This window comes from Gallus gallus, chromosome 2 (genome assembly GCF_016699485.2).
Source record: "Gallus gallus isolate bGalGal1 chromosome 2, bGalGal1.mat.broiler.GRCg7b, whole genome shotgun sequence".
Classification (NCBI taxonomy): Eukaryota; Metazoa; Chordata; class Aves; order Galliformes; family Phasianidae; genus Gallus; species Gallus gallus.
The window spans coordinates 51867022-51890473 of record NC_052533.1 but is presented as its reverse complement, the minus strand read 5'-3'; the positions used below and the strand labels follow the sequence as shown (position 1 = coordinate 51890473).

Genomic DNA, 23452 nt, shown 5'->3' with positions numbered 1-23452 from the left:
TCCTGCTCTTCTTCCAGGGAAAGGATGCTCCAGAGTCCTTTTGTCCAACCTCTTAGGTGTACACTCCTTCATTGTTCAGCTGAGCTACGAAACCTCCAACATTTTCCTGTAAAAATACTTAGTTAATTATACTGTTTCAGTTGTAGTGCCTAAGCTAAAACCAGGTGCTGTTGTTTTTTACAATTATAGAATAACATCAAGAAAAGCAAATCTTTCCTGTCTGGAAGCTAATCAGTGGAGGCCAAGCCAACAGAGATAATCCAAAAGGATACATTCTCTCTGACTTCCTGGAAATGCAGCAACTGCTGGCATCCAGCAGTCTCTGTGCTCAGTACAGCCTCCTTTTTTATATTCGTAAGTATTTTTTATTTTTTTTGGATTTGTGTGACAAAGAAGAAAGAAAAACTGCGTATATGAGGTTTTTGTTCTTTTTTTCCTGAGAAAGGCAGTAACAGGCACATCTGGTTTATTATGGTACTGTTTAGGAGGAGGAAATCAGGGGGTGGAGAGGATAAGGTTTTGTTTGTGTTGCTTTTTCCTTTGGCTTCTCCTCTGTCACACAAAAGCTCAACCCCCACCACTTGAGTTTACCAGGTCCCCTCAAGCTGTCCAGACATTGTCACTGCTCTGGGTATTCAGCAGCTGTCTTATTCAAGAGCTGCTACTGTCAGCCTGGCTAGTGCAACAGTGTAGGTCTTGGAGCCTTTCTTTCTCCAAATTTCTGCAGGGGGAAATGCAAGAGCATGGATCTGCCACCTGCCCCATAAAATTAAAGAGACTGTGACATGTTCTTGGATGCTGCAGGGATCTATATGTGTCTCAGTGGTTCGTGAGGCCACAGAAAGTTGTTGGTGGTTTTTCTGTTAAAAAATACATTGTATAAACTCTTGGATCAGTTAGGTTACCCATGACATGCTTAGGCAATTGGCACTGCCTTTCAGTCCTGAATCCTGACATTCCTATGGGAAAAGGATTTGCTCTTACATCTCTCCATAAAGCTGAATGTGCTTGTTGTCTAATATCACTGACTTGTTTATGAAGGTCAAGCTTTATGAAAAGCCACTGTATCATTAGGTTTAATGATACATTAATGATCCATTAAGGAGGGACTGGTCCAGAGGCATCAAAGTAGCCTTCTTGCCTAATAAATCCTGGATACCAATATAGCTGGAAAGTTTATCTTCTGTCTTCTTTAGCTGTATACTAATTTTTCATCACCTCAGAAACTTTGTGTATTTCCACTTGTAAGTCATGACATCATGGTCATGAGACTATGCAACCTCTGCTGGATTTTGAACACAAGGAATGTATCTGGTTGTACAGATGTTTGCAGCGGGCAGTTATGTCAAAGATTCCTTGCAGGAACACTTTCTGTAATTTGTCTACCTATTTTGTTGTTGTTGTTGTTGTTGTTGTTGTTGCCCTATAGCAAGGTAAAGGAAGATCTGATTTGATGCATGGAACGAATACTGGTTCTAAAACAATTGATCATTATTTTATGCAGGGCAGTATGAGAGAGAAAAGGCATTGCGTTAATAGTGGTTGGACACTGATTGATCCGTAGCATGTTTTCCTTCAGCATCCCCAAAATTTCAAAAACTGTAACCTGGATCCAGTTACTGAAAAAGAGAATAATACCTGCTTCATAGCATTAGACTTCTGGTAAAGTGCCAAGGAAGAACAGGACATTTTTGTTTGTAATTGACATTTTGTTGCTCTTATGCTTTACAAGTACTGTTAAGCAAAGCATGAAGTGTCTTGAAAGAGAGTATGGAATTTATTGCACAAATAGAAACTTAAATAGGAAAACATCAGCCATGTGTGCAGATTTCATGAATGTTATTTAAAATTCCTATTTTGAATTTATTTTCTGTTTTTAGTGTATTTTTCAGAAAACTGATGTAAGAATAGGTGTATAAGTACATATTTGTGGTAAGCCATTATGTAGAAAGAAATTTAGAAAAACAATGTGAAACTTAAGCTCATAACATGAGTACACAGTAGTTGTACTTCTTACAGCCAACTACTTTATAAACGGAATTATTAGAGTCTGTATGAAAGCCTTTTTCTATCTTAAGAGTATTAGATGCTCAGGAAAGATACCTAGTGTTTGTATATAGGTGTAAACTTTGTTGCTCAGCATATATTCAGTGCCTCATTCTGCTCTTCTGAAGTCCTTGAATCTTGGCTGCATAGAAGATTAGGTGCAGCAATGAAGCTATTGTGAGTATATTTAAATATGTGTCTGATGAGACTCCTAGAAACTAATTCTAGCCCTTATTATTTGGCACAAGCAAACCAGTTGGGTTGTGCTCAGTCTCCTAATTCACACATCACATTATAAAAGTCAGAATAACATGCCACTATCTGTAGAGCTGTAACCTTAAAGGAGCACACTTTTGTGTGTATGCGTGTGTGTGGGATGCTAAATCATGACAAACTCAAAAACCATGTAGCTTATAATATTTTAATCTAGTCTGCAAATAACATTGACAGGAAATGGTTGTTTTAATTGATGGCAGTTTTGGTTGTAGTTTCCAAATGGTTATATTGGCTTTTGAAGCTTATGAGCTTCAAGGTTTCACAAAGGAAGGTACAAACAGAACATTTGAAAATTCTTTTGTGTTTGCTGATTTTTAATACTGTTGCAAAAGGAGAACATACTTAATAAAAACTTATAAAAAATAAAAAAATATTAAAATGTTTTTATTTGTAAAGAAGCTAGGTATTCATATATTTTTGGCAAAGGAGTTTTCTGGGGAAAGCTGCCTGCAACTGAAACATAAGCAGATCTTCAACACCAAAGTTGGCACTAATGTGTCTATGGTCCAGATGAGATGCAGGTCTCATTCTGGGTAGATTTTGTATTTTAGAATGATTGTGTGGATAACAGCAGTCTCATTTATTTTGTGTTTTAACAAAGTCTTTATGCAGTTTTAAACAACAATAAAAATTTGCAACAGCTAGATGTTTACCATGGGTCCTTTTATAATTTATGTGCTCTCAATCCACAAAATGTAGATGGAGAGCACAAAGAGCTACAGTCTGTCTTCATAATATCACATCTTACACTTTTTCTATACTTATTCTTTCACGCTTTTTCTTTGTTGTTGTTGTTTTGTGTTGTTGTTTTTGTTTTTTTTCTTAATAAATCCAGGCTTCTATGATTCTGTGATTAATATAAACACTATTAATGTGTAAGTCCTATCTAGTCTAGGAAACCAAACGTATTGAAGGTCTGGTTTATTAATTGTCACTTTTATTGCCTTCCAAAAAAGGTTATTCAATAGTGAGTGGGGAAAAAAAGAGAGGATTTTTGTCATCCTGTATTTTTCAGTAAGTTTAGGTGGAAAAAATTTCAACTAAACTTCTAATATAAAGGGCAGAATATCAATGCTGTGAAGATCCTCTGGGTACTGTAGAATGAAGTGAAAGGCAAGAAAACAGTAGAGGCAACTTCTGTTTTTTCTTGCAAATGAAGGGTCATGTTTACCAATCTAAGAATGCTTTGGAAAAGCGAATGATTGCCTGTTCAGTTCTAGTGCCAGTGTGGGAATATTCTGATTTTGTCAGGCTGTGGTGTCTATTGCTCTATTGGCAGTTAATATTTCTGTACCAACAGGATGTGAGCTTTCTCTTCAAATGTACATTTTAAATAGAGCCAGAAATTTACTTTTGTGTGTAGTAATATGAGTGATGGGAAAGAGCCTGTGTTTCTGGTTTTGAAGATAAACATTGCAACCCTACTTTTAAAAACTATGTCTGGGAGTATACATTTCAGCAGTTGGTCCTCTGCCCTATCTCTGGAATTCCAAGCAGACTTTCCAGCAAGTTATAGCTTGATCTGGAGCAATAATCATCTCAGCTGGACACAAGGCAGACATTTCAGTGCTGCACCCGTTTCCAGAAGCAGAGATCTGCCAGAACCCCAGCTCCAAAAAGTCAGACTTTTGTAGCCTGGGAGAGGATACTCAGCTGACAAGTCTGGAAAGTGCTTTTCTTTCTGGTCTTGCAGAAACTAGAGCCTGTTGCCCTTCTGACTGCACATTGGGCCTAGCTGCAGAGCAGGCACTGTGAAGATGATGACTGGGGGAAGCTTTTGAATCACTCCACTTATTGCCAGTTTTCTAAATTTACAGTTCCATTCTTCTATTACTGATGGGAAACACCAAGCAGTGACCATAAACAGATGAAAGCATGTTAGTCTGGCAATCGATTTGGCAGCTTTTCTTGAATTCTTTTCAGTTGTTAGGCATATAAATGAAATCTTACCATTGCCATTTGCAGGCTCTGACACAAGGCAACATGCCATATTTATCTCATGTAGTGGTTGCCAGCATATAAGGCTGAAGCAGATCACCTATCCCTTGAGACTAAAAGCAGATGCATTTAAATTTACTGCAGCTTTAGAGTAGATGCCTGCAATGGCTGCTTCCTAGGGTTTGGACAGGAAACATAGGAAGAGTTGTAGCTGCGGTGTGAAGTCGTGCAGTGATCCCATGGGGTATCACTTCCCCAGCCCCATGCAGATGCATGTCTCAGCAAACTCATGTAGCTTCAGGGGAGCTCCTACCTCATTTGAGCTCTGGGACATGTCCTGGCTCTAGAAGTTGAATATTTCATAGGTCATTAAAACAAGCCATATCCGTTCTGGCTAAGCAGTTTTACTAAATTCACAATAGCTGCATGGGGGATAGCTCTAACAACTGTACTTAAAACAAATTCAGGATCATACAGATCAAGTTCTTTGATGCAGCATGTGTTTGCATACTTTGTTTAGATACCTCGTTATAGGGGTTCTGTTTTTTATTTGTGTTATGCTGAGGATGCTGGTATGAAAAGCTGGAATTATAAACACATCTGGAGCAGGGATTCCTTGGGTTCCTCAAGTCAACCCATTAGGAATCAGAAGAAAAAAACCCTTGTCTTAACTCATGGCTTACAAGAAGATTTAGAGCCTGCAGTGCAACAAATCCATTCTTTTATGGTACTTGACCAAGATAATTCATTTCACGAGGAGTTTAATTTCTTAAGCAGTAGCAAACATTTAGCTCTTTGTTTTTCTAGGCAGAGAATAAAACTGAATGCTTGACATTAGCATTGAAACCTAATTTCTGTACTCACATTCATCATTTGAAAGATAATTTGACATCAACCATAAATATTTTGCATCTACCTTGGCTTTCTACAAAGACAAAGAACACAATTACCAACAATCAATTTTTTTCTTATTAAGATAGAGGAGAGGGGAAGTTCTCTTTTCATTAGTATATGTCTGTAATTTTAACAACAACAACAAAATGGGTACATGAATGTTTACCTCCAAAAATGAGATTTCTATTATCTTAGTATGAAATTGAACTTTGAATAATGAGAGAAAAAAAAAACATTTAAATATTCACTTTAGTAATGTGCAGATCTAGGTTTGGGGTTTGTTTGTTTGTTTGTTTGTTTGTTTTTGTTAATTAAATGCAGTCTTTTAATGACCTACTGAAAACTGATTTCTGTCTCTTGACTCTAACAACGTGAAACACTGTAAAACATTTTGTCAGTCATCTCAAAGTCCAGCTTGTTGTCACTGGAAATTGTCATCACAAGTACTAAGTTAAAAGCTCTTGCTGTGGTGGTCTCTGCTCCATTAGCCCATTGGAGCAAACCACAGCCAAAATATTGCTCACTTTAACAGGTCTCCTCATGTTAAGAAGTGGGATGTGAACATCATTTCAACAGAAAGCAGTACCAAGTAGAATATAACTATCTGTGTAACCTTCTTCTCTTGGTGATTTTTGGCATGCGATAAGACCATATTGTTTAATGCTCTGCTCATCAGTGTCAAAACACTATTTTATTTTACCAAATAGATCTTGTCAATGATTTAAAAAACAGCTAAAAATCTAAGATCAACCATATTCAACATCTTTATATAACAAGAACAGACTATTTGCATAGGAGAGAGGGGGCAGGAGAGAGGGAGCAGCCAGGACAGAACATACAGTCTTGAATGTGTACAGCTTTGGCTGTTAAGGAGAGTCTCCGGAAAGCTAATTCATGCCTCTCTTCGTAAGTAATGCAGATAAGCTTTGGGGAACAAAAATCTGGAAGCAGAGCTTGTTGCACCAGCAATGAAAGCCCATTGGTCATTTTGAGGGAAGAAACTCTTCTTTGCTGTAACTTCCTTCTGTGAGGGAGAGGGTGCTCTCTTTCTTTATTTCTTTCTTTTTTCTTTTTTTTTTTTTTTTTCTGTTTTTTTAGTTTAAACATCTGGTTCACTCAAGGCAAGAGAAGATCTCATTGTTTACACAGAACAGTTCATTTTGTGAACACAGACACTTTAAAAAAGCTCTCTCTCTTTGGGATGTTGTTAATGGAAAGGCTTTATTTCTGGCATGATATTAAAGGCAAAAACTACAAAAAGCAGCTAATTATTGAGAGAATATTAATAGAGGAATGACAGTTTGACCCTCCCTCCCCCCCCCAAAGGTTAAGTTGCTAATCTGAAAAAATGAAGCTGAATGTCTTTATTTGAAGTGCATTATTACTCTAGTGAGTCATGACCTCCTGTAGAGTTAAAACAGTATAAATCCTGTTATTTCAGGTGGTTGTATAAACTGCTCAGATGATGTATAATTCTACAACTCCTGGTAAACATGAGGCAGAAAGAACAGAAATAGCCACCAGTTGCACTCAAACCTTCCCCAGTGAAATTCTGTTTCAATTAGAGGGTATCTAGCTGTCATGAGTGGTTTTGTTAGAAAAAGTATACAAGATGGAGTCACCTTTTTTTCCGTCTTGTGCCACCAGTAGACCCTCACCAGCAGTGCTCACCGGGATGCAGGACAGACTGTTTGGGAGCTAAGAAAAATATTTAAAAGCTATGTAAATATACAGAGCATCTTCCCTGCTGGCAACTAGATGCTGACTTTCTGTTCACTCCACAGAAGATTGGAAATGAAGATCATGCTCTGCAAGGCATCCTTCAGCACAGGATGCGGGCCGTTGTGGTCGCTGCACAGAGCTGTACCCTCCTCTGTAAATGGACAGTGGTTAAGTTGAGTTCTTAAAGGTATCTTCCTTAATGTGACATATCTAATTGTAGACATGTTCATTGTTGCTGCCAGCAGTGAGCTCTGATAATTTGCTAAAAGAAAAGGTGTATGTTTTATGAAAAGTTTCTTTTTTTTCCCCAGCCAGTTTCAAGAAGAGACTTCTCAGGTTTATGTTTCAATAATTTTTCATCCATTCTAGCAACAATAAAAACTATTTTTCAAGACCAAAATAACAAGGAAGCAGACAGACTTATGACAATTCTCAGAAGGAAAGAAGATTAATTTTGCCACAGCTCATGCAAAGCCCCTTCTGTGTACTGAGATGGGCTGAGCTTTTTATCCCTTTGAGAAAAAAAAGTAGGTGATCTCAGAGCTCTTTAAAAAGGAAGGTGAAGTAACACATACATTGCCTATTGGATAACAGCTGTTCTCTTTACAGACTGCAAAGCAAGAACAAGCAGGTACTAGAAAAGATAACTGGGAGCTCTTGCTTTTTCCCAGATGAATCAGTCCTCCTGGGAATATTCCCTTTACCATTTATGCAGCGACCAAGAAAATGAAAGGAAAGTTAAAACACAAAACCAACCAACCAAACAAAACCATTGCCAATTTCATTTATGGATCAACTATAATTTGAAACCTGCTTTACATTGCTCTTTCAAAACTTCAGCATTGCCAACAAAGCCTAAGCTACCTGTTTTTTTGTCATGCAATCCTGGATCTTGACCACAAAATACAGCTCTGGTGCCTGATAACCTCTGACTTGTGTTGCTCCAGTGGTTTGAATCCACTGTGTCCAGAGACACTGTCCCAAGGAAGGCCGGGGCATTCACCCATAGGGAGAACTCACAGCATGAAACACCAGGCTGAATTGCTGATAGCTTGGACTAGGGTGGTTTCTCATGACAGGCAATTTGTTTGCTTCCGAACACAGGTGACTGCATTTATTGTTTCTGTTGCTTGCTGTGTGCTGTGGACTCTGTTCTGCCCAATGTCCTTATCTCTGCCAGCCAGAGGATAGTGTCGGTGAGGGCAGACTTTGGTTGCCAGGCACATGGCCTGTTGTACCCATCATCCTGTCATTCAGAGACATTATTAATGAAGCCATTTTGTATGCAGCAGCCCTCACTCAGTGTATCCACGTATCCATGTGTCTTTGTTGTCGTACTGGAAATTAGAAAGGGAACTGTATTCTGCTCCACTGGAATATGCATGTCATACACAGTGCCAAGCCACACTTACACTGGAGCTCCTCTGACAATCAGCAGCCATGGTCAGGTGTGCTGCTGATTAGGCCAGATTAGTCCCATGAGCTATTTTGATTTTGCTTTGCTCCTGAGGCTGCAAGCACTCTGACCTATATCTGTGCTGTTATTCTGTTCTCATCCCACTTTGTGCATCCTCCTCCTCCAGGCTTCCACCATCCATGTCCAAAGGGGCACCTGCATGGCTCTAGCATGTTTTTTTGTTTTTTTGGTTTTTCTTGGAGGCCCAAAGAAGCAGCGACTTATTCAGACTTCCTTGAGCTCTGCTACCAAGGAGACCAAACAGTGCCTCCATGTTTCTTCACAGTAAAACTCGCATGATGCTAAAGCCTGTGAGTAATTCCCCGCTGGCCTCACATAGGTTTTCTGTGAGCTGTTCTTGGATAATACCAGCAGCAGTAAAATCTTTGGTAATACCTGAAATCTAGCTCCCTTGGCCTTTACTGGTGTAATTTGTAATGAGGTGCAACTTTTCATCATATTGAATTTCTTGGGGTGACAGAACGGCAGGATAACTGTGGGAAAGCAAATGCTCTTGTTTATCCAGGCTGGCTGGTTGTGTTAATCTGCTTCCACCTAAATGTAAAAAGCATATTTAAGTTGGAGATGATTCCCAGTGGAAACCTATCCACTGAGTGAGTGGCTGGAAGTTTTTCCTGTATATAGCTTTGCTGCTTGTGGTTTCAGTTTTTCTATTTACACCCCAGGAGCTGCCTCAGTGGCCGTGTGAACTGGGGTTTTAGTTCCCAGCTACACAACTCAGTATAAACTCAGGGTTTAATTCTTTTATTATTGTTATTTTATTATTGTCCTTGGGAGCATTCTGACTGCCTGGCACATAGGAGCAGCCAGAGTGGAGCCGGGGCAGCCCCAGCAGCAGTGCAAGCCTATCAGCAGCGTGCAGGAAGGCTCCAGGAGATTAGGAGGCATCTCTGAGCAGTTGCAATTCTTCGGACCCAGCTTGAGGTTTGCCTCTCCCCTCGCATCAGGAAGCTGGATGGCTATGAGAAAGCAGACTTTTCACCTCCTTACCTTCCCAGAAGACTCCAGCACCTCATTTCCTTATAGCTGCCATTGAGAAAGCTATCAGCCACTGAAAGTAAAGTATACCATAAAATGTGGCTGTCTTAATTTCTGTATATCTTTCCTGTTGTTATTTGTGGCTTTTTTTTCCCCTAATATTTTTTCATTCAGCTTAGAGAACTAAACAGTCTTTTTTTTGTGTGTGTGTTATTCTGTTCACAAAGTTCATACTTGTGGCTTCTGAAAATAGGCACTTCTGTAGTGCCTAGCACTTGGTAATATTGGCAGAGATTCACTATTAGTGGTCACAGAGATTACACACCTCCTGAAAACAGATAAACACAAGTAAACATTTTAATAAAATGATAACCTACAAGACTCCACACATTAGCAAACAATGGCTCCACTGTTAGATATTAAATTTACTCTGAATAAATCTACTCTGAGCGTGTCACACCCCTGATTTTCAGTTTACAAATCGTTTTGGACAGCTCAGATAAAAATGCAGATCTTGCTTTTGAGGTTTTCAGGATGATGATATCAAATAGCGGAAAGAGAGCACAGAGCTGACTTTTTTTTCCAAAAAGAGACTTTTATACTCCATGCCTCCTTCTATTTGCTATATTAAGGTGTATGTTGAGAAAGGTTAGGGTTAAGCTGCCTTCTAGTTCACTGCTTCCTGGCTGATTGTTATGAAGAAAAAAAAACTGTAGAAGGTATGTATTTAAGGAAAACAAAAAGCTGGATCTCACTGGTAAAATGTCAAATGAAAAGACAAAATAAAAAGTTCCTGGGACCAAGAAGCACATAGAGAAAGCCTTGGGTGTGTTAGCAACAGATTGACAGTGATTGATCACAAGGAAGATGGCCCTCACTATTGGTGATAGGAACATTTGTCTTTGGAGACTTCTGGCTTTTTAATACTGTACTGTGCTCTCACTTTGTCATAGAGGTGTGTTTCAAAACAAATGATGCAACAAGATTTGCAGGATAGCCATTTCTCCCTCTTGTAATTAGTATGCTTATGTGTTTTTGGTTTTCAGAGCAACATGCATGAGGACAGAGTTCATCCTTCCTTCTGTGTTTGAGTTCCTGCATGGCACTGCACAAGTTTGAGCGGTACCTGAGTAAATAAGAAACTGCATGATAGTTTACATTAGGGATGAGTTTGTCACTTTTTGACTTACACAAACATCAGAAGAAGCGTTGTTGCTGAGGCAGGTAGCTTGCCACCTTCCCCTTTCTTCCTCCTTCCCTTCTACACTGTGGATACACACCCTGATAATGGTGTAAGCAGCCCTATTGATATCCTCCCTTTCTTCTAGCACTTAGACTGGGGCCCTCAGAGTTCTATCAAAATAAGAAGGATTTCATATAGATGGCAAAGACAGATACACTCCCTTTCTTTCAGGAGAGCATGTGGTCCCAGATGCTGCTTGTAGAAATAACAGTGGTTACAAGGCCTACACAGTACAGGAAGGTATGGCTGCCCAAGGAATTGTTTTTACTGCAGCAATGAAAACCCAATGTGGAAGCCATTAAGGAAGCAAGGATGAATTCAAGGCTGTTGCCCATTGCAAAGATAGCATCTTACTGAAGAATCACACCCAAGAATCAAAATTGCAGCCCTACCTATTACCGTAGTTATGAGTGAGAAGTTATTCTCCTTTCTGTCAAACTTCACTTCTACAATGGATAGGCATGTTGATGTTGAATTTAAGAGGATTTTATAACTGGTGGCAATACAGCTAGTGCACACAGACTAGATTTTCTTCTTGCTTATAACTTGTTGAAGTTCAGTGAATTTGAATTTAATTTGATGGATTTTATTTAAGTTGTCCTTACGTAGTGCTGTCCATGAGATGTAACTCTAGACTAAATTTGCATTACTTCTGTTTTGCCATTGATATAACAGATTTTTTGCCACAGGTATAACAGATATCTCAGATTTGAGAGCCAAATCTGATCATCCTTGATAAAGCTATCATCTGTATTTTAAAAGGATGTCCGGAAGCTCAGTGAGCTGTGAGTAGTATTAATAAAGCTTGTTGTACAAATCTCTCGATTTTTCTTTATTAAGAGATAAGGTGAGTTAATTCAATTAACAAATAGACTTTTTAGTATGTTTTTTTTTAACTCATCTGATTTCACAAATTTTCAGAAAGAACAAAATGAAAAGCAAAACCTGTGGCACATGGTTCATTTTGTGCATATATATGAGCTTTTTTCTTCCCTCAAGAGCAAGAATGCTTTCAAACGTATATTTTTTTCACATTCCTCTTTTAACAAAGCTTGCTCCTAGAGATAAATTACTACTTACTGTTTATGTTATCACCATGGATAAGTTTGGAAATCACAGATTTGGCTGCATGATTTCACAAACATCCTTGAATAGGGGAGCATCATCTAGAAAAGTGAAATATTTTATTACAAATTGCACTCTCTGCTTAGATGTAGTATCTGCTGAAACACCTCCACTCCTTGACAAAGATATAAGACTAACCTCTGCATTTACAGTATCGACTTAAAGTCTCTTTTACATTTTTTATTTCAGCAGTAGCCTGTCATACCTTTGACACCATTAGTACAGAAGCTAGTTATACCTCCTTTTATTCCTGGTGATTTTTATGTAGGGGGAGATGAGGGTATTAAACATGTGTCAGAGCAGGTTTAATTCTATGGCTCTGTCGCAGGAGCAGCATGAAGGAGACAGAAGACATCATATGTGTTGTTAGAGCAAGCACAGAGGAGTGCTAGTGAGAGGTTAGTAAAAGATACGGAAGTTGTTGATGGATGTGGCATCCATTGTGCTACCAGAGGCATTTTGTTACTTACTGCATGAAATGGAAGCGGACTTTAGAATGAAAAAAACTGCTTACTAGCATCACAGTTAATTTTAAAATTTTTCCATCAGCCACTCTTGAAAATAGCTTTTTTCTCCCTGAAATACATCGATTACATACCACTGTACAAATAGTACTTCAAAGACAGCCAATGACTATCATAATTATTATTTTGCTGTTCCACTTAACTACCTCTAATCTGCAACCAGAAATAATTTAAAAACTGCTGCATGTGGAAGGAGAGCCTCATTACCCTCTCCCCCCAATCTCTCAGCCTGTGCTTCAGACAGCATTTGACTTACTGAATAATTTTTATTTTTCTCATAAATATTTGGTTTGTTTGCAAAGAAGAAAACGCATCAGGTTAATTGTGGTTAATAGTTAGCCAGACAGTGACAGGTAAGTAAACAGAGCTTTACAAACAGCGTATACAGAAGGCAGTACGGAGTGTTTTCTGATATATTACAAAAAGCTGATTTATGAGATACAATGCAGAGAACCTTAGTGGCAGATATGACCATCTGAATTGCTTATTTTTTGAAAAAAAAATTATATCTGTCCTTTAAAATTAACTTGGATTTAAAAGACCAACCTTCCTTATTTCTCTGTAAAGGGTGTAAACATCAGAAAATTGCATTGATTAAGCAGGAAAGGAATTTAAATTTTACCATTGTGAAATGAGTTACATGGTATTTGAGACACACGGGACATTTGGGTGAACAACGAAAGGTATGTAGCCAGGCCAGTATCTATGTGAAAAAAATTCTTGATAGTTTTTCACATTTCTCACTAAGAGATGTGTGCCATCTCTAGCCTTCCCAATACTTCCAGTTGCAGCATACTTGGGTTAAACTCCTATTATAGTTCAGAATACTTTGTTTAAAAAGCAAAGAATTTAATATACCATCAAGCAATCATAATTCTAAGTGTTTACACAATGAAATGAGGTCCCCATATGCTCAAGAACTGAAAGAAGTAACTCAGCTGTAGAATCATTACTCTGCCTTTGAGACCATAGCTTCAGAAAGTGTATCAAAGGAGAGGAAAAGTTAATGGCAATAAAGTGAATGCAAAACACTCAAAAGACTCAACTGCATTATCCTAGCTGTACCAGGCTGTCTTTCTTCTTCAGATGGCTGGGTTTTTTTTTTTTTATTTGTTTTGTTTCAGGGAGATAATTATTTACTTGGACTTGAGTAATCTAGGTAAAATAATGCAACTGTAGAAATTACTACTTATCTTGGAGGAGGTGAAGTTTAGTATGAAAGTTTAAATTTTGATAATTTGGTGATTAAGGAGGACAAAACAGATTGTATCAGAAAATCTTTGGAGATGGGTATCTTCTGGGTATCCTTAAGAATTGTTCTTGAGACATGTCTAATTAAATATTTTCATTAAGGCTCTTGGCTTAGGACATAAGTTTGTCCCAGTGAAGTTTCACTGTGGAGAGGTGAGAGATGCTGAGAAGAACTGGAGGATGCTAACAAATGGAAGAGAAATTAGATAAAATTGTGTGGAGCACAAAAGCATGTACTGATGCAGGAAGAAGACATCTTGTATCTATGGAGAAAATAAGGACTCACTGTACAGAAAGTATCAATAGGAATAAAGTGTTAACATCAATTTCAACAGACTGCTAAATCCACTCCAGGAATACTGTCTACAGTTTTGGTCCCTAACTTAAAAGAAGATGGATATTAGCTAGAAGAGATATAATAAGTGGAAACTGAGGAGAAAAAACACACAGAAATTTTTCTGAGACAAGGCTGAATAAAAGTCTGGCTAGTTGAATAAATTGAATGAATCTGGGACTTGACATATGCATTAGAAAAGAAAACGCCAAGCTGGGGAACATGCTATTTTAACACAAAGGACATTGTGCAGTTTATGCCATTTATCCTGTATATTTTCAGTATTGTTTGATTCGATACTTGTTTGTGATAAGGTTGCATAATGGTTGGTGACCTCCTCCTCCATCTTCAGCAGTTTGCATAATATCCCTGGCAGAGTCCAGTTTGCTCTTTCTGGAGGGGAAATACTTTGTGAGCTGGTCATGACCAGTCAGAGTACACACTCATTAAGGCACTCTGTAATGTGGTCAGAGGAAGCGTCAATTTTTAAAATCCCATGCAAGTGAATCACTTTGAGAAATACCTGAGTCTTCAGGAATATTTGTAAGTTTGCAAAACCTAAATGGTTCCTACATTTAAAGGGCACTGAATCTCTCAGAAAACAGAAGTTGTATGTCAAAGCCATATCATAATCTTACACTGCAGTTTGCCTTTTGACATTTTAGCCCTCTTGAGCAAGAGATTCCCAGGCTGTTAAATTGTCTGTATTGGTCTGACCTATATTTGCAGGATGTTTTTGGTAGTAAAGATCTCATCTCACAGCAGGGCTAAAGAAAATCATATGCTTTTCTTAATATATATATATATATATATATTTAAAAAAAAAAAAAAAATCCTTTCATTTCTTCCCAATCAAGACAGGAGCATGACCGTAGAGGAAAAACGCTGACTGAGGAGTTCAGGGAAATATCCAATTGTGCTAGAGAGGATAAGGTATGTTTTTAGGTCACTGATAAATACACTGGTTACTTTTATTTATGGGTGTACTGTCACATGAGTAATAAGAAATAATTATTACACTTTCCAACTCATGCATTCATCCTAGAGGAACACTGAAAAAGCAACTGTGATTCTCCCCCCTTTCTTGCAAGTAGTTTTTCAACAAGGTTTTAATGTTGCAGCAAGGAAATTGTCACAGTGTCTGGTTTATGTGACAATAAACTCCTGTGGAAGCAGAAACAGCATTTATTTTTACTCTCTGACAGGTATATGTTTGTATCAAATGTAGCTATGAAATACACAGAGTATTTTCTTTTGTATGAAACTGTTCCAGAGCACTTCCTAGCACACTGTATCTTCATCATCAAGATTTTCATTATACACTTATAGCCATGTTTATGCATTTGATCTGGGACTCTAATTGCTCTGTATAGATTAGTGCTGATGACTTGCATTCACTGGAAATAAAAGGAAGAAATGGCAGTGGCTCTGTGGGGACACTTGTAAATACATGCGTGACTGGGAGCTCTGCTTGTTTGAGGAACTGTGCATTAGCACTTGAGACTCTGTGGGAAACATAGAGTGCTGCTCTCCTGCACACTGCTTCCTTTGGATCACCTGCTGCATGAGTGTCAACAGCTTATGGGCTGGTTTGGCCTAGTTTCGTGACTAGCAAGGCAGAGGGACCTGCAGACTCATGCCCCGGAAAGGGATAAGGGAAAAGGGTAGAGAGATGGGCCTAAAACAGAACAGCAGCAATGATCTGAGGAGAAACAAACTGATTTACTAAATAAGATACCAGAATGCAAGATAACATACTGTAATACAATATAATTAGAATTGGAGCTAATAAATCAAATATAATGAGAGTGTCCAAAACCAAAAGAATATAAATATAGCCTTCTCACCTATTCCTGATTTCCAGTGTTGCAAATTGAAGAGCTGCCTGTCCTCTGTAGTCTGTGCATGTTTGCTGAACAGATGTGCTAAAATATGCTAAAGAGCATTTAGATAAATAAAGTAAATAAATAAATAAAGTTAAATAAATAAATAAATAAATAAATAACACATTTTTACAATAAAACATGCTTTCTGTCTGGCTTCCCGTGCTCCACAGGAGCATGCAGTGGTAGCTGCAATTCCCAGGCTCACTGAGAGTGCTGATGGGGTCAGTGATCAGAGACACCAGAGGCTTGTGATGCTTCTATGAAGCAGAGGTGACTTTCTACCAACTAAACTGATTATTGACCAATTTCAGTGTTCTACTTTTAATCATAATTAGGCACATGCATTCTTTTTGTCTATGAAATGGCAATTTAATCTTCTATGCCAAGCCCAAGAATTACAAGCTTAGTTGTCCTTTTAAGTACTTCAGGGAGACTCATATATACTTCAGGAAGCCGATTCAGTATACACTGTATATAATAAAATATATATGTATATGTGTGTTTATATGTTCTGTGAGGGGCGGAGCAGAAGGAGCTGCTTTAAAGGAGTACACAGCACATTTGGAGTGGGGTTGTGCATTCCAGTGGTTTATAGTCTTGCTCAGTATGCAGGCACCTATAGTATTTCTGAGGGCATCAGGGCACAGACCTCTGCCTAGTGAATGTAAGCCTGCTTTCCTTATTTATCATTCATGGGTGCAAAAATAGTCTGGAGATTCCCAGGGAGATACAGAGCACAGGCTGAAAGTCACTGGTTCATACAATAAATAGTGAGGAAGCACTTTAAGTGGTGACATGGAATGTATGAGATTATGATGCTTGCAGTAATAACCACAGACACCTAAAAGCATTCCTCTAGTAAAGTACAAGAAAAAATGTTTCCAGTGCTCTGTTTGAGACATACACATATTTATCCACTGATATTTGTCTTACCTCTCTAAGTTTTTGCGTAATGATTATAGTGAATTTTTTTCCATGAAGACACGGCCTTCCAGTTCTGTGTTACAGGATACAATTACTTAGAGACAAGTTTGGGTCTAAAAAGAAGCTTAAACAAAGGAGTTAGGCTTTAAGGCAGAATTTCTGAAGGCATCAGTATTGCTGTCACCGCTTCCAGCAACATCATCTTTACCATGGTCACTGATCTAGGTCAGTGCAGATTTTCTACCATATGAGTTTTTGTTCTTGAAGTGTAGTGTACGTTCTTCATTGCTGATGGGAAGCCGGATTTTGAGGTAAAGCAATTAAACAGAAAATAAGAAGAACAGGCAATTTTGCATGCTTGAAGACATGTATGATTAGATGTGTTAACAGGAGCAGATAAGAATTGTACTTGCTGTTGATGAGTACCCCCGCAGGTCTGGATAGGACTGCTTCCTTCCAAGAAAGCCAGCTTGGTCCCTGCATTCCAGAAACCAGGAATTTTACTGTGTTCCAGCATACTGTGCTTCAGTCACATAATGTGAAATGCAGTCACACAGGACGTGGGACTCCCCTGCTGCTGTCAGCTTCAGCATGTGGAGGAAAAAACAATATCCTAGAATCACACTGGATTTACTGTTGGACCTATATTCTCTTTCCTGGGTTGTATTAGTAGCATGTATGTAGCATGGAATAGGTACATGTTGTCAGAGCTTATTCCCCCAGGGATAAACTGTATTTCCATTTATTGGGAGACTCCAACAGAATGTAGCAGAAACTTCCCACATACTACTTTGAGACGTTTAGTAGAAAATAATTCTGGCAAAGTTCTGAAAGTATTCAGTAACTTTCGTTTTGAAATCCGAAAGCTAAAATACAAAATCCTTCTATCAGAGACAGCCTTGTAAAAGCAAATGTAGTGAAAGCAGAGATGTGTGCCATAGCTGTGTACTGTACTTGAATCACAAGTAAGATTTTCCCATGGGTTTTCTCAACTCCTGTACAAAAACCTTTGGGGAGATTTTAAGCTGAGTGAGAATGTAATGCATCTACCAGCAGCTGTTTTATGTCCATTCTAAGCCTGTTTTTCTTTCTTTTTCTTTTATCACTGTTATTTGTAAGACCTCATTCCGTTTTGTTTAATAATGTCCTTCAAAGTATTGCAGACGTGCAACTAAGTGAAGTCATTCTGAAGTGAAATGGCCTCTAAAGGTGTCCTTATGCAGCAACTAATGCTGGAATTAAGTATTTGGGAAAACTTTGTGCTCTCATTACTTGAGGACATTCCTTCTGTAAAAGCACAGTAGGCTTGGAAACTTTACTTTTCAGTGGCAGATTCTCCATCCTTGCTTCAGTAACATCCTTGCTTCACTACTGCAAAGGCAGCCAAACAAACCTATGTCTGTAAACACTTGCTAGGTGCCATTTAGCCAAAATAGAGTGGCTCTGGTTTTAGTGAGGCTTATCAGAAGTTACTTAATGTGGGGAGCAGCTCTCCAATTGTATTGGAGAGTTGGCCACGTGACATGCCTGTTTGCTCAAAAGATGTCTTTTGCAATTTTGGAAACTTTCTGGAATGTAGTTGCCAAAAGTAGATACTTTAGGATTTATCATCATGTCATGGAAAAGTAAGTGTGATTTCTTTTTTTCCACAGTCATTCATAAATGCATACCTTCCATAGTTATTTTTTTTCTTATGTTTTAATCATTCAGTCCTTGGATGCTTAAAGAGTCAAGCTTGCAAATACTTCAAGCAGTGGATCTCAAAAAAATGTATCATCTTGACTTTCTTTTTTTTCCCTTCTTTTTGCTACCCCAACAAATCTCTCTCTTTGAATTGCAACACAAAAGATAGGCTGAAGAAAAACATATCACCTCCCCACGGTGTGCCAGAAACATGCCAAAATGTGATTTGGTTGTTCTGCTAAAGATGCTTCCCAGAAAAAAAGAACAGGGGGCAAGGAGGTGCTGGGTCCATCCATCCACCCACACTGCTGGAGGTACCCTTCAGGTACCTTCCACACTACAGGAAGGTACCACTCCCCACGCAGCAGCTCCCCTCCTTTTTATCTGCATCATCTAGAAAAAAAGCAGAGTCCATGGGTTTCAGAAAGCTGCATCCATCCAAATACCTGAGCGCAATCTTTCTCAAAGCAAACGTGGCAAGAGCTGTGGAGCAGATGGGAACAGAAGTGAATTTGATCAGGCTTACAGCAAGTTTTCATGTCTCCACATGTGTTTTGCTGCACTAGTAAAAGGTTTGGTTTTTTTCCCCTCAAGACATCTTTGACAGAGATAAGCGAAGTGCACATGACTTCTACTGATAAAAGTTTTTGCACTCAATGTTATAACTTACACTGTAGCTAATGTAATTGCTTTCCATACAACAGGGGCATTTATTCCCTTTTCATTTAATTGATACAGCAGTTTCTTTCTGACAACTTTTTGTCCATGGGATTTATGCCTGAATGATGTTGTTTTGTTTTGTATTGTTTTGTTTTGTTCTTTTAAAAAGTTAAGTGCATGTATCTTTTTGTGTTTGAGAAAGGTGCATGGATTTTTGCCTACCTGGCTGTATGGAACTAATCCAGGGAGACACAAAATCAGTATTGTTCCTCAAACTGTGGGGGGCAGAGGAGCTGCAGAATCAAATTTAGTAGCTGCATTCATCCTCATGATGAATTAATAATCTTACCTAAAGAGAATCGTTGCCTTTGACAAATCTGCGCTTTCATTCTTTTTGGAAAAGAAGATAATTTATTTCATCTATTTGTTAATGTTTCTTCCATTAGTGTTTTCAAAGACAAGAGATAAGTAGGGTGTCCTCAAAAGTCTACCACAATAACAGTTGTTTGATAGGCCTTTGTGCAGCCCATTGCACACATGGGCCTCAAAATACTTCACATAGGAGCCATGATGTTTCCTTTACAGTGAGAGTACAAGAAGCTCATGGAAGTGGGAAGGCTGTCTTGGTAAGGTTAGAGAGAAATAAAATTTGTGTCTGTGCCCTGTTCTGTAATGCATTCAAACAAAAGATTAACTCCATCGTCTCATCTTCTGTGACCTTGGCAATTGTGCATTATGAACGTACAACTCTAAGAGCATTAGCAGAGGTTTATCTAATATAGCAGCTGGCTCTGAGCTCTGGTTGTAGGGCAGAGGCTCACTGTTCAAATCAAGAGATGGAGAGGGAAGTTTTTCAGAGTGTGAACAGCCTGAAATGTATTGTACTGTGCATTTCAAGTACATTTAAAGTGTTCAAACTTGTTTACAGTGTTCACAGAATGAAATCTGTCATTAAATGCGGCTGAGATTCTGTTTTGCTAAATAAGGCCAACTCTTAAAGCAGAGCACTTGCTGTAACATGCAGCATTTATAGTAGCAATGACCAAATTGGATGTTTTTCCTTCCCAGACTGTTGAAGATAAATTGGTCTGTCTTCAAAACTTCAAAACAGCACCCAAGTGCTGTTAAATCACTTTGTGGCTGTTTAGCAGTGCTTTCTGAACATAATTTTAGCTTTCCTTCTTCCAGAAAAAAAGAGTAGTATGTCTATTTACCTCATTTATTGAATTTCACACAGCTAAATTAAATGAAATAAGAGCTTGACTCAGATCCAACCAATTTCAATAGAGTCTCTCCATTGACTTTTAGTCAAGGCTTAAATGAAGATCAAACAGCAATCCGGAGCATATGTACGTTTAATATGCTCTTCAACTGTTCCTTTTAAACTTAAATATTATTGGAGTTTTTTCAAACCCACGCAGGCATGCATTAACTTGCTTGCCTGTCAACACGTGCAAATATCCAAGTTTCTACTGGAAACTCTAATATAAGTGTTAACTGTAATGTTCATTCCCATGAACCTTTAAATTTATCAGCTTTTACTTATTTTTCTTAGTTATTTGACAAGGGCCTGTTTGCTCTGTTAGTACAAATAATAACAGTACCTTTATTGTTTAAAGCAGCAGATACTCTTTATCTTGGTCCTGTCTTATTTTAGCCTCACTCAAGGAAGCAATCTCATTCATAAGGGACAAGATGTCTCCTGGGAATTTTGGGAGCATAACTCCTTCTTTCTGCAGCTTTCCTGCTTGAATCTGTGTGAGGCTGAAATTTGCAAAGGGTTACTTTCTACAGACCAGCTTCAGAGCAGACACTGCAGTGACAGAGTGGTGCAGCCCCAGGGGCTGGATTCACCATACACTGTGGTTGCTGGCAGCATTTGTCATGACTTTGGTGGACAGGGTTGTGCATGGAAGTGAAAGTGGTTACCATGGAGTGTGGGCATGCATGGCTCAAGGTGGTAAATCAAACCTTCGTGGTTGCTCTTGTGCTCCATATGTATTGTAGTCTCTAGAGATTATATAAGTATGTATGCATTTATATATATATTTGTAGGTTGAAAATTGAGAATATGTTGCAAACTGTTAGTCTTCTATTTGGAGTCAGATGTGATAGGTTTCTCTTACTCTTTTTGAGTTTGCATATGAGTGCTCACATAGAATCAAAGCCTCAAGTGATTCAGAACTACGTATGTAAAGACTAAAATTTGTTACAACATAAAGTACAATTTAATATAAATCAAGAAAAACACTTGTTTTCTTTTCATCGGAAAGTTCAAATGGACATATGCAATCGCAGTATCCTAAGAAACCCTACATGGTAAAATGCTCACAGCATCATTTCATGTTTTAAATTTTGTTTCCCAAGTTGTAATTCATTTTGAGACTGTTTTAAACAATTCAGTTGTGATGTAACTAGTCACTGGTCCCACATTTTCACGAGCATATTTTCTTTTTATTGTGCTATAAAATCCTGCTGCTCTGTAGTTGTTGTCGGAACAAATGGCAAAGAATGCATTTTCTCAGATGACAAGGCACAAGCTTGTATATCTGTTGTCATCTTCTTGTTTCCTGATACATCTTGGTGTTAGATCTCAAAACGCCACACCCCTGCCATGCATATCTCTCAGGATTAAAGGCTCAGTGAGCTGTGTTGTAGGTCTTCTGGCCGCTTGGTGCTGGTCTTTACATAGGCTTTTTGGAACATTTGCAATAAACTGGAGAGCAGAAGGGCTATTAGCCAGGAGCTATGCTACCTGTTTGGCCTATCTGTGGGGAGGACTCAAGGCCTCCTCCTTGGATTCACACTAGGGTTGTTTTGCAGTACTGTATGAACTTTTGTCAGTATGTGGGCTTGACATAGCATAAAGAAACACAGGTGGGATTTGATGTGTAGACAGTGCTTCCTATTGGACGACCTGCCAGAAGCACTTGCACCTGCTGTTACCAAATGCACCACCAGCACTGCCTTTTCCCCTTAATTTCCTTCAAGCTTTTTCTAAAATTTCATTGCCCTTTGCAGTGCTTGGTGTTGCTTTGCCATGCAGTGTGCTGCTTAAGACATATTTCAACTTGAAGAGTTTTGTATCTTCGACTGTACATGTTCAATTGCTCCGCTCTAAACTGGGAACTGTAAGATCATCACTGTGCTCTGCCAAGTTCACACAGAGAAACTTCTGTGAGGGAACTTCACATCCAAGGTTGACTTTAAATAATGTGTTAAGTGTGGCTTTGAGTTTCTCCTAAGAACACTGGGGGATGGATGGGAGAGTTGTGTGTTTTTCTGTATACGATTTAATCATTGGTGTATAGAAGTTACAAAGTATTATCATTTCTGCATATGTGTTTGCACAGTAGTTGATATATATGAAGTTTCCTTGTTATTGTATGTTCCTTGCTATTATAGCAATAGCTCATTGTTGAGTTCATTGGTAATTGCACTTCCAGTAAACCAAAACCCATGCACAAGCCAAGTCCTAGGTGGACAGCACAGCTCATCAGTCTGGGGAACCCATCTTGGAGAAAGACTGAAGCCAGGATGGGCCTTTTCAATGTTTCAGGAAGTTGCCTTACTGGGATTGGAGAGCCTTCTAATGCAGAGGCTTCTGTTCTCAGCACACCAGGGCACAGCTAGAGATGAATGCTGACTGCAGGTCTCCACTTGCTTGGTATTTTCCTGCTGATGCATCCAGTGACTGTGGTTTCCTTCTGCATCAAGCTGTGCACTGCTCAGCCCTAAGTCCTTCTCAGGAAGATTGCATCCTAGGTCCCCATTTTCTAGTCATGTTCTATAGTCTGATGTGAGACCTGGCCTTTGACTATATTTCAGATAAATGTCATTCAGAGGGGCTGTTTTCCTAAGTTACACAAATCAGCCTGTGCAGGTTACCTGCCTCTCATTATTATTTAGAGCCCCAGCATTTGTGTCATCTTCAGACATAATCAATAGTGATTTCCTACAGAACACTGACAAAGCTATCTGAAGAAAACTAGTCTAAAACCATGTACTTTTCAGGATCTCACTAGAAAAGACTTCCTGGAAAAAAACAAAAAATAAAAAACAAAAACAAAAACAAAACAAAAAAACACCCGTATTTACATTTACATTTTGAAATTGATGTTTTTATAGAAAAGCTTGATTCTGTGCTCTATCCCTCCTACTATGTGTTGTAAGGCATTTGGAGGGAAAGTTTAAACTCTGGACTAGCCCACACTGTCATCATTATTTCTTCACCTGTGTCAGTGAGAGAATTGAATTCCACATCCCATTCTCACTGAATCCAGTGGAAAGACTGATTTCGGAACATTAGGGAATATACATGATGAATTAAATAATAACAACAGAGAAGAAAAACGAAAATATTAGTAAGTAATATCAAGAGAAAAAATCATAGGGAATTCATAAGATAGAATTTCTTATTGCTAGAAATGCTAGAAATGCTCTTATTTTAGATAGGTCTTTATTGAGGAGCAAGATGATTTTTATATCAGT

At 38.5% G+C, this 23452-nt stretch overlaps 1 protein-coding gene across 9 annotated transcripts in view; it reads left to right on the top strand.

Moving 5' to 3' along the window:
* EGFR (epidermal growth factor receptor) overlaps positions 1 to 23452 on the top strand; it is a 257106-nt gene that overhangs the window by 182137 nt on the left and 51517 nt on the right. Inside the window, exon 2 of one of the 9 annotated variants that reach the window (XM_046919479.1) lies at positions 190 to 354. The exons of the other annotated variants lie outside the window; for them this stretch is intronic. Coding sequence (XP_046775435.1) covers positions 294 to 354 — 61 coding nt within the window. The 5' untranslated portion in view covers positions 190 to 293. The remainder of the gene's footprint in view (positions 1 to 189; positions 355 to 23452) is intronic. 9 annotated transcript variants of the gene reach the window in all.